The sequence below is a fragment of the Ptychodera flava genome, chromosome 5 (genome assembly GCF_041260155.1).
Source record: "Ptychodera flava strain L36383 chromosome 5, AS_Pfla_20210202, whole genome shotgun sequence".
Lineage (NCBI taxonomy): Eukaryota > Metazoa > Hemichordata > Enteropneusta > Ptychoderidae > Ptychodera > Ptychodera flava.
The window spans coordinates 6,402,926-6,417,648 of NC_091932.1; the positions used below are offsets into that span (position 1 = coordinate 6,402,926).

General features: G+C 38.0%; 3 protein-coding genes across 3 annotated transcripts; 1 reads left to right on the forward strand and 2 right to left on the reverse strand.

Annotated features, from left to right (window-relative positions):
- Positions 1 to 1,465: 1,465 nt before the first annotated feature.
- On the forward strand, positions 1,466 to 5,690 carry LOC139132851 (uncharacterized). The gene is made up of 4 exons (XM_070699169.1): positions 1,466 to 2,523; positions 3,445 to 3,589; positions 4,685 to 4,826; positions 5,253 to 5,690. The coding sequence occupies exons 1-4, from the start codon at positions 1,559 to 1,561 to the stop codon at positions 5,360 to 5,362; spliced, it is 1,362 nt and encodes a 453-aa protein (XP_070555270.1). The 5' UTR covers positions 1,466 to 1,558; the 3' UTR covers positions 5,363 to 5,690.
- Positions 5,634 to 8,725, reverse strand: LOC139132850 (uncharacterized). The gene is made up of 4 exons (XM_070699168.1): positions 7,175 to 8,725; positions 6,892 to 7,036; positions 6,403 to 6,544; positions 5,634 to 5,824 (listed from the first exon to the last, which is right to left on the reverse strand). Exons 1-4 carry the CDS (start codon positions 8,242 to 8,244, stop codon positions 5,715 to 5,717), a joined length of 1,467 nt encoding a protein of 488 aa, XP_070555269.1. The 5' UTR covers positions 8,245 to 8,725; the 3' UTR covers positions 5,634 to 5,714.
- A 4,147-nt stretch (positions 8,726 to 12,872) lies between these two features.
- On the reverse strand, positions 12,873 to 13,985 carry LOC139132669 (carbohydrate sulfotransferase 4-like). The gene has a single exon (XM_070698937.1). The coding sequence runs from the start codon at positions 13,983 to 13,985 to the stop codon at positions 12,873 to 12,875; it is 1,113 nt and encodes a 370-aa protein (XP_070555038.1).
- Positions 13,986 to 14,723: the final 738 nt, after the last annotated feature.

The following is a 14,723-nucleotide window of genomic DNA, read 5'->3' on the forward strand; positions in this document are numbered from 1 at the left end:
ATGTATGTATGTATGTATGTATGTATGTATGTATGTATGTATGTATGTATGCATACTGAACTTGCGCACTTTACGCTTCGATGTGTTGAAATATGTATGATTTCAACGTGAAGTTAATGCTACACAGAACCACATCTAGTCCAATGAGAAAGTGATAAATTCACAAATATAAAATAAAATTCATTTAAATATGCAAATAAGCAGTTAATTGATATTCGTGATTAATTAATAGTACTTATGTGTTTGCATGCTATTACAACACTGGAAGTTCAACATCAATACCAAGTTTCATCAAATTTGCTGCAGTATTTCTACACCTACAGCCTAATTGACGCCACACAGAAGTATTTCACATAGCGAATCTTTCCTCCCTAATACAGATATCAATACAGATAATTATGTTAGATATCTAAATATAAATGTTATTTTCCAAAACCATGTCACCAATTATTTCGTCAGCTTGCGACGCTAATGCTTAGAGCTGTACCATCTGATAAAAGTACTTCCACTTCTTATCAACATGTGAAAATGAGACTATTACTATAAAATATATCTAAAGATGTGAAAAACGACAATGCGAATGATCTTCATCAGCCTAAAGGTACAAGGTAGTATTACTTTGAAGAGGTAAATAGGAATTCTTCAGCTGTTTCACAACCAGAAATGACTGGTATGCTCCCCTGCTAAATGCCACAGTAATCGTTTATTTTCCCCCAAAGTCGCAAAAGCAAAAACGATGTTTTCTGACAATGAGTTCTTTTACTGTAGGCTAATGAAGCGATGCGCGCTCCTGTTTTTGAATAATTTTCATATCATAACAACCGAACATTGATCAAAACGTCATCGAATAATGAGTCCAACACATGTACACCTATTGCTCTCTACGATTAAGTTACAGAAATTTCGTTCTTCTCACAGTACAAAATACGTGGTAGTATTTTCAGAAATTTGTGCAACCTCAAAGAACATGAAAGGCTGTATATGCGATCAGGGAATCCTTCGATCACGATCATTCCACGTGGACAGTCCATGACTTCTAACTAGCAGGGACGTCAGTTGGCTTGTACAGATTTTGATCGTTACTGTGCATGACAACGTCAATTCAGACGCAAAGGGTGCATCTGACAATAAAAGTACGTCATGGTTACCGCAAATAAAGGTGGAAAATGATTGCATATTTATATGAATAACATAAGTGCTCTTATTGTTATCCAGATTCACGCATATGCGATGAAAAATAGTGTCTTTACAAGCACACGTATATACATAGATTGTGTATGACATTGTCAACGACAATATCAATTCACCTTTTACATAAATATAAAAATTTTCAAGTTTGCTGTTGTTTATTATAATTTTGTCGCGCATATGCAAATGTCGTCGTGTTCTCTGTGTGCGAAACAAGGCAAATATTGCGTATGTCCGGATGTAAGCATCCTGTCGGGCTGTAACAGCTGGCGATAATCCGAGATGTAGGATGTTTTGTACAATAAGCATATTTTCCCCGACATACTGTATTACAACGTTGCCTTTCTACTTACAATATCAGCGTTAGAGGATGTCCGTCTATGCTGTCTTTCACCGGAAAAAGAAAGTGTATCTCAGTGTCTGCTGTTTGCTGTTAGTTTACACCTTTCTGTGCAACATTGCTTGGTACTACGCCATGTCTGAAATATGGAACAGCGACGAAATGAAGAAGCTGCTCTTGCGCGAGCTACGACGAACCAAGGGCGTATTGTACACATCATCGATTGAAGAAAACCCTGTTGAATATTTCTCTAAGCAGGAACAGAGGACTTCTTCACATACAGACTTGAAAGAATCCTTTGAAGAGAAAAGGACTAAGTATCTTGTGCCGATTTTACTTGGAAACCAAGGACCTAACAATCAATTACAGAGTCTAAAATTATCTGCTGTCATAGCTTCATACAGAGATAGGACGATTGTGAGGGCTCCATTTTTTGAGCACCATACAGACAACAATTATTTTGTCATCAGAAATTTCAACGAGACCCTAGATGTGAGGTTGTTTAGCAAGCTTTTGCCGACGGCTGGCATGGAAGAATTTTACAGGGACTGTGATGGAAGGATTGACGCCGTTTTCAACGGTGCAAATTGGAGTAATGGTGTGTCGGACACAGACTATCGACGAACCGTGAAGTATGCAAACGACAAGATGAAGGACTGGGCTCGTCTGACCAACTTAAAGGTTCCCAACATGCTTCGCGAACCTGACAAGGTGATAAATTTACCAGACGATATTCCGGATGGTTACAATCCATTGAGGAAAGTTATTGATTCAACGGAAGTTTTCAAATCTGAAATAAAATGTGTCGGGTTTGTCTATCCCTACGGAATGCTTGGACGGTTTTATTACCATGACTACGTGCCTGTCTTGTCCGGCTACGTAACACGCTCACCTGAAATACGACGAATGGCTGGTCGAGTGATAAGAAATTTACTCGATAGGCGGAGATATTTAGGTTTCCATTGGAGATACAACGAAGAGTGGAAAAGGCAATGGTAAGTTAGGTTCAAAGTTCATAGACCAAAGTTTACACAACCATATATGGAAATAGTTGCTGTCGGAAGGGATTTATTTTACGTAAATGGCCGATGAAAACAACCACCTGTTGCTTTTAGCCCCTGATCATGCGATAATAAATTTAGTTTTCAATAGAAAGTGGTGTGGGCGTTGTGGGATGTTTTCATAAACATAAACATCAAAAAGACAGGTTGTTCTGTGACCAAAACAGTTGAGAAATCGCAAAAGACTTATCGCCTGAGTTTGAAAATGCATATCAATGAATCATGAATCATTTTCCAAAAAAATTTAAGGCGAGAAAAATTTATATTGAACGTGTCGATCAATAATTACATAGCGGTATTTACATGTGGATAAGTTGAATACAGATGACGTGGAACAATTAGTAGAGAGACATTTGTGCCCTTATTAAAGACCACTACTCTCATTACCATGTATCTCAATGTAATGTAAACCTTTGTTATATGTCATTCGGATTCCGTCTGGTATCGACATACAATTCGATCTACATGTATGATATACCAATTGTCATGTGAATGAAATTAATGAGTTAAATTTATCTTTCCTATGAAAGTAAATGTGTATCTTCTGGTTATACACGATGTATTCCACTGTCAACAATTTTATGAGTCGCATTTATGTTACCAACGGCGTTCAGCGTCGCGAATGTAAAATTGCCTTGGGCGACATTTTCTGTTCAACAAGTGTTACTTAAAATCATTTCAGACTTAGCAGACACAGACAAACAGTGTGTACCACTGACAAAAATTAACAACAATTTTGGCACACTGCAAAGTCATAAGCTTACTATAATCTTTTGAACTTTCAGTTTGTGTTTGTTGTTTTTCAACGGCAATACTGTCAATGGTCGAAAGTGAAAACTTTGCCATTCATTTTAGGTGTTTCCGCAACACACCGAAAGAAGTAAAGAAATGTAGAAAACTGAACACAACTGAAGCAGACACTATCGTCGACGCTGTACAAAATATCATGGATGTATACAACCTGGAAGTAGTTTATCTAGCCACGCCTTTGGATGTAAATGTAAGTATTCATACATCATGTTAACACTACAGTCTAACTAGCCTCTGAGTTGGATCTGGTTTTAATAAATGAAAAGGTAGTTAATCAACCTTATCTACATGTAAATTAACCCACGTGATAAAACAACAAACAGAAAATATTAAAAGACTATGATGTAAATACGCAATGTTGACAAGAACTAATGAGAGAACCAGAGATTGAGGACCGCTGTTTTCTTAAAGAAAAACAAAACCAATGTGAACGATCAATCGGTCCCTCGGTCAACCATATTTTTTGTCTGAGAGGTGGGTTCAAAGTCGACACAAATTTACGATGAGGCGCAAATTGTGTCTGCCCTGGCTTACTAGAGTGAGGTATAGAGACTGAGAGGCGGCAGAATCAAATACAGTGTGAACGTAGACCGAAATTTTTCTGATCTTTAATATAACAATCTTGCACCATGTTCAGAGGCAGCTCCAGGCTTGAGTATGCTTTGCATTAAACAGAATAAAGGCATGTTTGCACTTGGCAATATTTTGTTAGATGTTTGTTATATGTTATTAAAGAATGGGATCTGTCCGTCGGATATGAACTATCACACTCATATTTTAAAGTCGTTAAAATTCAAATATATAAATGAATGAATGAATGAATGAATGAATGAATGAATGAATGAATGAATGAATGAATGAATGAATGAATGAATGAATAAATGAATGAATGAATGAATGAATGAATGAATCAATGAATCAATGAATCAATGAATCAATGAATGAATGAATGAATGAATGAATGAATGAATGAATGAATGAATGAATGAATGAATGAATGAATGAATCAATGAATGAATGAATGAATGAATGAATAAGTGATGGCACTTTTGAAGACAACTTTTAGCCATTCGGTCCCTTACCACAAAATACTCCTTTGATGTGTAATCTTCACAGAATTTCTTTTCGTAAAGTAACATAATAACTTTTCCTACGTTTCGTTTCTACTTGTTGATAACGAATAGTTGTAATGGTGGTGGCAAAATAAATTCTTCAATAACCATGATAATATTTGTGACAATTACAGCAACATATCATTGACCAGACTATTTCATATTCCTTTCAGGACAAGCTTGTGGCCGAGCTTATAAGAAAATTACCAAACTTGTACACACGAGAAGACTTATTCGATTTATCGAGGTCAGAGGTCAGGGCTCTCAAACAAGACAACTACAAACTATCGCTTTTGGAACAGGAGCTGTGCACACGTGAGTACATTCATGTTGCATCTCAGTGAATGGATTTCCTGCTGTAACTTGGTAAATAGTTATGTATTACTTGTTGTATCCTTGCAAATGGGTGACATGTTGTAGCTGAAATGGGTTACATATTATATATATATATATATATATATATATATATATATATATATATATATATATATATATATATATATATATATATATATATATATATATATATATATATATATATATATATATATATATATATATATATATATATATATATATATATACATGTTTAACATGCCAAGCAAAGTTCAGTAAAACTAATCGGAGTGTAAAATAGGACGCAAGATTTGTCGAAGTGCAAATTCATAATAAAGTTGATTGTTGATGATTCTTTTAACATTAATTTAACAATTCTTAAAGTTATGTCATTTTTTCTTTCAGGATCTACAGTGTTTCTAGGCAGTAGGATGTCATCATGGTCATCAATGGTAGACGAGGATAGAAACCACCGTGATGTCAAGTATGTACCAGACGTATTTCTCCAGAAGTGAACATTAGAGGGCGCTGTAACTCAGCGTGGAGATAAGAACTCGGCTCTGACACCATCTACTGAAGCCTTTTTAAAATCATGCTTCATTGGCCGATAGAATTCTATTTTGACGTTAATCCTATCACCAAACTGTTGTAGAGCCTTTTACTTGGTTTCATACAGTGCAATCGGTTCAATTTCCATTTTCCGAGCTGAAATATTACTGGTAAATAAACCCAAGCCCAAGCGGACAGTATCCATGACAAGTGACGTCACAGCAGCACTAACAAATAATGTGAGATATTTTTATTTGACTTCAATCTGAATAAAATTTACATTATTTTTAAACATGTTATGTGGGTTTTTTTTATTTTTTAATCATCTTCAAAAATGTTTGGAATCAAGGCAGTGTCTTTGCGTTCTCTATCTTCTAATACTATGTCTGTCCACGACGATAGTGAACTGCCAAGGAAAAACGTTGACCCTGAAATAATTCAGAAATCGTATATTAGCCAGTTAAACCCAGGCGAATCTGTACTGCGTCATAAACTGTCACAATGAAGTCCACCAGTTAAAGAAAATGGTTGTGAAAAAAATGTCATGGTATTACTGATAAGGTTTCGTTCGTGATATCATTTCTCACAATCACTGTTGCTTCAGTCTAGTGAAGAAGACTACGACGACGATGATGATATTTCAAAAACAACTATGCTTAGATAAACTCAAAGATGATAACCACAATGACAATAATGAGAATGGGTAGTCGATATACAATCGATGTTGTTCTAGAGGTTATTTTGTTGTTGTTGTGTCGTTGTTGTCGTTGTTGTTGTTGTTGTTGTTGTTGTTGTTGTTGTTGATGATGATGATGATGACGATGATGATGACGACGGCGTCTTGATGGTTATAGTCACTGTAGTATGTCTGTGAGTGCAAAAATAGAAGAGTGAAAGCTAATTCCAATAAGTATCACGTCAAACATTCGGTCCTTCTGTGAACAACATTAATCCATAAACATTGGCCAATATGCAAATACTACAAAACAGTACAAAGACATCTTACGTTTGCATAATTCCTGCTCCAGCATAGAAATCTTATAGTTATCGTTCTTTAAGACTCCAACATCTTTAATACCACTCATTAAAATATCTGTTGAAGTTAATATGGTTGGAAGTTGTCTGCGCAGGTCAAGTAAGAATGGATCCTGGAAAGAGAAATCGATTACATTACCTATGCCGTTGAGGGCGATTGTCTTCTTAGCGACTGCGAAAAACATAATCAGGTAGCTTGTGAGCGACATTACACTTTCTTTCCTCACAGATTTAATTTGGATAAAATGTATAATTGTGTCAAATGTCTATCCACACTTTAAATGGTATCAATTTTCTCTTTAAAACAACACCAAATTTGTCTCAGTGTTTAATTTTGTATTTTTGGAGTGACTCTAAGGAGTCCGATTTGAATTAATGAAGAGTGTAACGTCTTTTCACAATTAATTGAAACCTTTGTATAAATGTAAGAGTACTTCGATTTCATTAAAGTTTACGTTACCTCGGGTGGGAGTGGCGTTGCGATATATACACCCCGCAGTGAATTCCTTGTCATGAGTTTGTCAATAACATTTACGAGTACGTCACTTCCGGTTGCATTAAGTCCAGAACAAGCTTTCCTGCAGCGCTCGCACTTCATGAGGCACCTGTGTGTACGACGAACAAAACGCCAGTAAAACGATAGTAAAATACGTTTGCGTGAAAAGGCGGGAAAAAATGAATATACCGACAGTCAAGTCAAACTCTGAAATTTGAAGACAATGTATTTTATAGGTTTTACTCACCAATTTTTTCTCCATTCATCGTTGTACCGCCAATGAATTCCCAGATAACGAAAGTTCTTCAGAGTTTCTTGAATAATTTGCTCGGCAAGATCTCGTATATATTTCGGCCTGAGTACCGTCTTCGCGAAGACTGATACATAGTCGTAGTAATAAAACCTACCAAGCAAACCGTAAGGATAAGCCAAACCGACGCATTTCCTCTTTGATTGAAACAGTCCTGGCATGCTTGCAACTTTCCTAAATGGTGTATAACCATCGGGAATATCGTCCGGAAGATGAACAAGTCTTCCCGGTTCCTTCTGCATATCTGGAAGGCTTATTCCTGTCACTTTCGTGAAAATTCTCAGCATATCATTCACGTATGTTAAAGTGGAGTAATAGTCTTCCCAGGCCATGTTGTTGGTCATATTTACGCCGTGAAAAAGAACATCGACTCGGCCACCACACGCTTCCGAGAATTCTTCAATTGTTGCGACCGGTAGCAGTTTCCTGACAGCATCGATATCCACTGTCTCGTTGCTGAGTCGTAAATCTTCGGTATCCACCGTAAAGTGGTTAAAGAATGGAGTTAACACCAAAGCTCTGTTTCGGTACGCTGATATGACGGCCGACATCTTGAAACTTTGTAGTTGATTATTTGGTCCCTGGTTTCCGAGAAAAATCGGAAAAAGATACTTTTTCTCTTCTCGCCGATGAAATCTCGATCGCCTTTTCTCACGAATGTCATCAAAAGGCTTCAAGTACTGTATATCTGGCACAAAACGTTTGTCTGCAACGGGGTTAAAACCCTTGTCCAAATTCTTCAAACCACCAACATTATTCACCTCTAACTTTTTAGCCGCAAATTTTGTGCCATACCTCTTCAGCTTTCCATGCTTCTCAGAATCCCGCTCGTTCTTGTCATCTAAGCCATTAGGTCTGCTGCGCAGTTCGTCTGACAACGATGCGGGTCTCTCCGAAACTCGAAGGATTTTACACAGTAAAAGCACCGCTAAAAGTACGAAGACTCTGCGTGCGTAAGGCCTCCAAATCTTTGCTGAAAAATTGATCAGTTTTCTCCTAACTATCATGGTGTCAACATCCTGCAAGAAACTTTCACCGTCAGTCTTCTAAAAATCCATTCCGTAGATAAAATGTAAACAGTTAACGAACCTAGGGAACGTAGTTGGTTATATGCCGGATCATACCATAGCCTGTGTCAATAATTAGAAATAATACGCCTCTAACGAGTACCCGCTTATAATTTTTGCAGAATTGACTGAAACTCTACAAATGAGATCGAACAAAGGTCGTCTCGTTTGCACAGTAGAAACACATGGTACCACACCGGTGTCCATTAACCATACTGTAACAGCTGTAACTTCAGTCGCGCTCGTAGTTAGGGGAATAACGAGTTGAGGTACCAGTCTGGATCGTAATGCTTTCGGCAACTGAAGCTGACACACCAAGATGTAGATTATAACACAACCTTGTACTTTATTACAAGATGGCGACCGTGTCCTTCACCGTCAAGATCTGGTCTCAAGTCCTCTAGTCTAAGTTCTCTACAATCTCAAGACTTACATAATTACAAAAGTTATCACGTAGTAATTTTCCCTCCAGTCTTTGATTGTTTCTTAAGATTAAATAAGATCACACCATGGAATATCCCATTCTCGATTGTTCTCATTGAAATCTTAACCAATAATTAATTAAACTATCACATCATCGCTTATCTGCTTCTCGTATACGATGACCTTCACACGCCTTGGCCACGTGAGGGACGCTTCGAGATAAAATCTCTACAGGGAGGGGCGTTACACTTCAAGAGTCTTCTTATTTTGCCGTGGAAAGATCTTATCCAAAAGAAAACTAAAATTTAAGCCGCAGCATGTCAAGTTGCAAAAAAAAACCACAAATAATACAACTGTTACCGACATAGTAAGATTTGTCATCACTCTTAATAAATTTGCTTCAAAATTAATGTTCAAGTTTACTAGGGTGAGTCTCTATGATCATGTCAAGTGTCGTTGGTTTATGAACATTTACTGTTAGTTTGTCGGATATACACCGGTTTGTGCGGATTTGGATACTTAAACTTTCGATTTGTAAAGGTTATCCAAGATTCCAAATAAAAAGGCTTTGTTGAATACTCGTACACTGATGATTGCCGTAGACGCTGAATGAAAGTGTGTTTAATTTGTCAAAAAATCGAATTCGACAACCTTATCCGTTCAAAGTGATCGACTATTTCACGTTAAAGCACACACTACTGCAGACAGCACAATTTCATAAACATTCAATAATACCATAGCTATCGACAGAAATTTGTCTCATCAAGAGTTCCCTTCCTCAGAGAGTTAATTTGGTATCGTTTTCTACAGGTCAGTCCCATATCTAAAGAGATCGTTTTATGATACCGTCCTAAACCTTTTTCGCCAAATTTTGACCTATAAAAGAACATTTGTAGTAGCGTTGAAAATCATGTATACACGGGTCAAATCTTTGACTGCAAATGGAAATAATATTACCCTATTACTGTCTTAGAGACGTCATAATTACAGCATGCATGACAAGCTACTTTGAATTCCAACAGATGACCTCCAAATGTCTGACATCCATCAGACAAAGAGAGAGAGATTACAATGCCTGTCACAGGTATTGGAAATATATTCATGAATACCCTCATTAACTGTATTGTTACCATTTCTACGCAATTTGAGTCATGCATATCCTAGTGACTGCAACAGCCAAAATGATAAGTCAGATAACTGTCATGGCACTCGTATAGAAAACTTGTGACAGTTTCGAGATGATGTGTACATATTTATGATATTCCAATACGTATTTTTCTGAAAGCCGTCGACAAGGATAACGTCGAGGTTTCAGTGACAATTCCAGATTGTAGCCGGAGTTTTACCCCGGGGTTTTACCTTCCAATCGATCACCGACCAGTGTTTGATTTGCAACAGCTCATTATGTATACAGATAGGAGTTGTCGTTCACAGCTGCGATGGTTTCCTCGCGGAGTTTTTTTCCTCAAATTATCTTATGAAGAAGGAGTAAAGAACCTCACCTTATTTAGCCATCCAAAAATATAATGGTTTCTTATCTATTGTCTCTTTCAAAATTAGTATTATTTTATGGGCTTTTGTGGGTTTCATTTTAGTTCACAAAATCGAAAAATCTGTTGGGAAATATATTCTTTTATTACGTCATTATTAGTACAGTGTCTTACTAACTATAGATCTCTGATAGCATTCCTTCTAAGACTAAGCTTTGAGGCAACCCTTCCTATCACTGTTTATTTTGCCAACAGAGATTCCATCTGCTAATAAGACAATATTTCTAATCCATCATGTACCTTTCTCGTGACTTATAGACAAAAGTGCTTTATCAACAGGAACTCTCGCCTTCCCAAACCAGAGACATTTCTACCCTCAACAGCGACACTTCATGTCATGCATGGTCTCTCATCCAAGCGTTATGCTTCACTGTATTAGCCACTGTCGAACTGCTTTCTCAGACCTAGTCATATTCCACACATAATCGGCACAATAAAAAAAAAATGAATTTTCATATATATCGGTAATTCTGACCGACAGACATTCAATAGACATTCAATAAATTCACCATGTGTACGTCACCTTATGGATATTCTGGCGGCAAGTGCCAAGCGGCACTAACCTTATTCCTATATTAATTTTTTTCCTGGCGAATGCGACAAAAATCATCCGTCGTCTGACCTTGTTATTTCAGATCGATAAACACGGGGAAGAGAAAGACAGTCCTTTTATTTTAGGCTTTATGGAAGGGGAGAAGGGACAGTTTACGTAAATTATTATACAGTGACGTCATTGTGTGTTTTATTCAGATGTGCAGCTGAACCCCGTAGGATGAAACTCAATAAGGCATCATACGAACTTCAGAAATTATGTATTTCAAAATATCTATACCGGATACAGGCACCAAAATGGTAAGGGGAGACTGTAATGCAATGTGCTATCTAGTGTGAATGCGACTATTTATATATTTGAGTGTATAACACTGAACAGATCAATTTAAGAAGGCATGTACAGCACTACCACAAAACCAATATTAGATACGCATTATTTAGGTAATGATAAAACTGTTCATCAAACCTAATCAAACTAAATGGGAATGCCTGTAAAACTCACGTGTACTTTTATGGGGCGATGACATGCGGTTTCTGAGAATTTTGCACCAAAACAGACAGATCTGAAACAAACGTATAGGCGGACGGTACGAGCGAGCAGACAGATAGACGGACACGCAGGCAGACAGACAGACAGACAGACAGACAGACAGACAGACAGACCACGAAAGTCGATTGATTGGCAAAGGTAACCAAAAGACTGGGTGGATATACTGTCTGTACTGTAACGTGGCTTGTTTGTGTGGCGGGTGATACGTACACGCGGTGTAGAACGTCGGTGTATACGACGACAGGTACACATAAATACTCTAAGTCGTAGTACTTTATTCAGCTGAGTAACATAAGTTACACGATAAACTTCTATATCTAATAATATTCGTCAGGTCGCGGTCGAACGTCGTCTCGGGGCGTCGTTGGCATTCTCTTTTTTATGCTCCCAAAGTTCCCCTTCTATAACCATGGATGTAAAAAATAGATCCATGGTCTAACACACTAAAATTCAGTTTATAAAGTCAGGCAAACAGTTTGCAAAGTCATGCGTTTATAATTAACTATGAACGATCGGCAAAGTCAAATCGCTCTCGACTAAGCACAATGTCAAACAGGGGTTAAGGTCGTCCAGGCATTGATAATGATTTCAGGAGTTGAAACAATGGTCAGCTATCTCAAAGGTCACAGAAATGAACACGGGAGATAACGCACCACGCGCAGGGGTTTACTGTCGGTCGTTACTCAGTGGTAAATTCACAGGTTAAATTCTAGGCAATCGTCAAGTTATATGACAATACTATAGCCCCTCGTAATATACTAGCATTATTTATGAACTGCAAATGGCACTAAAAACGAGTATCCAATGGCCAACAAATTCAGCTATCCACGGGAAAGTTTTTTTGGCGGATGGGAAATTTTCCTCGTATAATTATGGACAGGAACGGGTGGATTATAAGCTTTTGCGCAATTGTGGGCGGGAAAATTTATCATTCTTTACTCAGCGAGCAGATTGAATTGACAGTCAAGTAGTTGTTTCTTGGATGTGCTGACAGTAAGAACAAAACAGGTGGTAAAAGGGGGACAGTGGAGAGGGAAGCGGTGAAGAGGGAAGATTTCCCATTTTGGTGGGAAGAGGTGACAACTAGAGGACCGGCCAGGGAAGAGGCATGATCTAGACACGCAGAGAGAAGACAGTTGTGACAAAACTTTAGCATTATTGGGTATTTAATGGTACTATAATAAAAAACGCTTCTGATCATAATCTCTCAACATGGAATGCTTGTCAGTGTTGTTTAAAGTTGCTCCTCGGGTGTTTCACCGGTAACAGACTTGTGGTTAATGCCACAGATAACAAATCTGTAATCACTATGGTGACAGGTATCACACAAATCCCCAAGGCCAACACAGCTAAAAAGTAGCTTCCACAAGTTTGTGGCTACCCATGGTCACCTAACACTGTAGTACTGCGAATGATAGCTCAGTAAAACCTAACTGAAGCCTATAACTCTCGATATGAAATGTATCTTCTTCGATCTTCATTATCTTGTAGGCCTAAATGCTAGCAACGTCTGTAACTGGCTTTACAAGACTAACCGATTTATTTCGAAGTTGTCTCTCGTCGTGTACTTTCACGTAACCAAAAGTTCTAAATACTTCATCTGGACATAGATCTTCAATTCGCTTCACTTCTTTTAAATTTAGTTGACTTCTCCATGCCTGTCCGTTACCTCGCAGTTTCGCGGACAATTTAATCAACCGCCGAATGTGTGTGCTATCTTGAAGTCCAACGAAATTATACATTTTTGGTACAATTTCCTCAGGCCAATCTGCCAAATCCTCATATCTCACAAACATGACGTTTTCCTTGAACCAGCTGTCTGAATTTTTCACGGTGAGATAGTTGGTGTCTAACCAGGAACAGTAGTCTTTGATAACTTGTTCTAGTTTGTCAGGAAATCTAAACTGTTCGCCTCCGTTCGAGATTTTGGACAAGCCTTGAAACGGTCTCCGTGAGTTCGCCATACCACGTGGGTCTCGAACAAGATGTATGACTTTGACGTGGTCTTCCTTGAGAACGGCAGAAGCAAATAATATATTACTAAGTCTGATAACCTTGGTAACGATATGTCGCTTTGATAAACAGATGGCCGTTACGTCAGCTTCGCGAACGGGAAGATCCAAATGGGTGATGTTTGAATAATAGCGTTGGAAATTGTTTTTGTTGATGCTCTTGAAGAAATAGTCGCGACCGGTAAAGTTGCAATGGAGAAAGGAGTGTATGAAATCTACAAGTTCATGACGGGTGGGTTCCAGGTAATCGAAGCCATCCTTGTACAGATCCATTTCCTTGTACTCGATGATCATGTGACCGGGCTCGTAGACGTAGAAAAAGTCAGGATTGTCGGCGAAGTAACTAGCTGTTAGAGTGGAACCGGTCCTCATTCTAGCGTGGATCAGAACACGAAGCCGCCGCCTCTTTGATAGTTTTGTATCGGTCACATCCTTGTCGACACTCCTGCCGATCCCTCCGTTGTGCTTCTTTCTCGTTGAGATATTCTGTGTGTACTCTAATTCAATCCACAACAGTAGGCACAGAACTGCTGCAAAGACGATGACTGATCCTCTGTATCGTCCTCGCCACCTGAAACATCTCATGTTTGCCATCCTTGTAAATCTACTTCAACCTCACAAATCAGCATATGTTTCAGTAATATGTGAGAGTATGGACGGGGTGCAGCAGATTAATCTACATGCACAGTTAAACAGTGCGTTCGTACATGCAAGTGAACGACTGACCCTCTAGGACTATGTAAAAGGTAAAACCTAAAACAATGACTTACTTAGGGTATCAATTACTTACCCGTTGCATGACGTACTCCATGAAGGGTTCTCACAAATTTCTCCTGTAAAAAGTTTGCACCACTGACATGTTATAATTCTCTGTAAAACACTAAGAAATGACAAGTCAAAATGATAAATAAAAACAATGAAAGTTAGCCAAGCAAGTATTTTAAAGCTTGGGCGAAAAAATTATCGTGAATATTAATAAAACAACACTTCGCGCACGTGAGATAACACATGAACTCTACGTATGAAATAACATACCTCGACTTGGTATATAAATTGTGGTATATAAAGAGTGGTATACAAATTAAGGTCAACGGTATAAGAGTGGGAGAATATTAGACATTAAACCCACACGAAAACCACGGATACATTTCAATTCCTACATAGAACATCATGCCATCCGAAATCTACCCTTAAAAGCCTGATCAAAGGCGAAACACTACGGCGCGCCAAATGTTTCAAAAATATTTATCGAGCAATCGAGCAAAAATATTTATAGAGTAAAAATAAACTGTCAAATTTTCTTTCTAAAAAAAAAGTCTTAAACGTGTATGG

Bases quoted from the DNA above. Each gene is read 5' to 3' on its own strand.
- LOC139132851 (XM_070699169.1), top strand. From the start codon at position 1,559: ATGTCCGTCTATGCTGTCTTTCACCGGAAAAAGAAAGTGTATCTCAGT. The intron at 2,524-3,444 runs GTAAGTTAGGTT...CATTCATTTTAG, and splicing joins GAAGAGTGGAAAAGGCAATG to GTGTTTCCGCAACACACCGA. The intron at 4,827-5,252 runs GTGAGTACATTC...TTTTTCTTTCAG, and splicing joins GGAACAGGAGCTGTGCACAC to GATCTACAGTGTTTCTAGGC.
- LOC139132850 (XM_070699168.1), bottom strand. From the start codon at position 8,244: ATGATAGTTAGGAGAAAACTGATCAATTTTTCAGCAAAGATTTGGAGG. The intron at 7,037-7,174 runs GTGAGTAAAACC...TCGTACACACAG, and splicing joins GATGAATGGAGAAAAAATTG to GTGCCTCATGAAGTGCGAGC. The intron at 5,825-6,402 runs GTAAGATGTCTT...GAATTATTTCAG, and splicing joins GGAGCAGGAATTATGCAAAC to GGTCAACGTTTTTCCTTGGC.
- LOC139132669 (XM_070698937.1), bottom strand. From the start codon at position 13,985: ATGGCAAACATGAGATGTTTCAGGTGGCGAGGACGATACAGAGGATCA.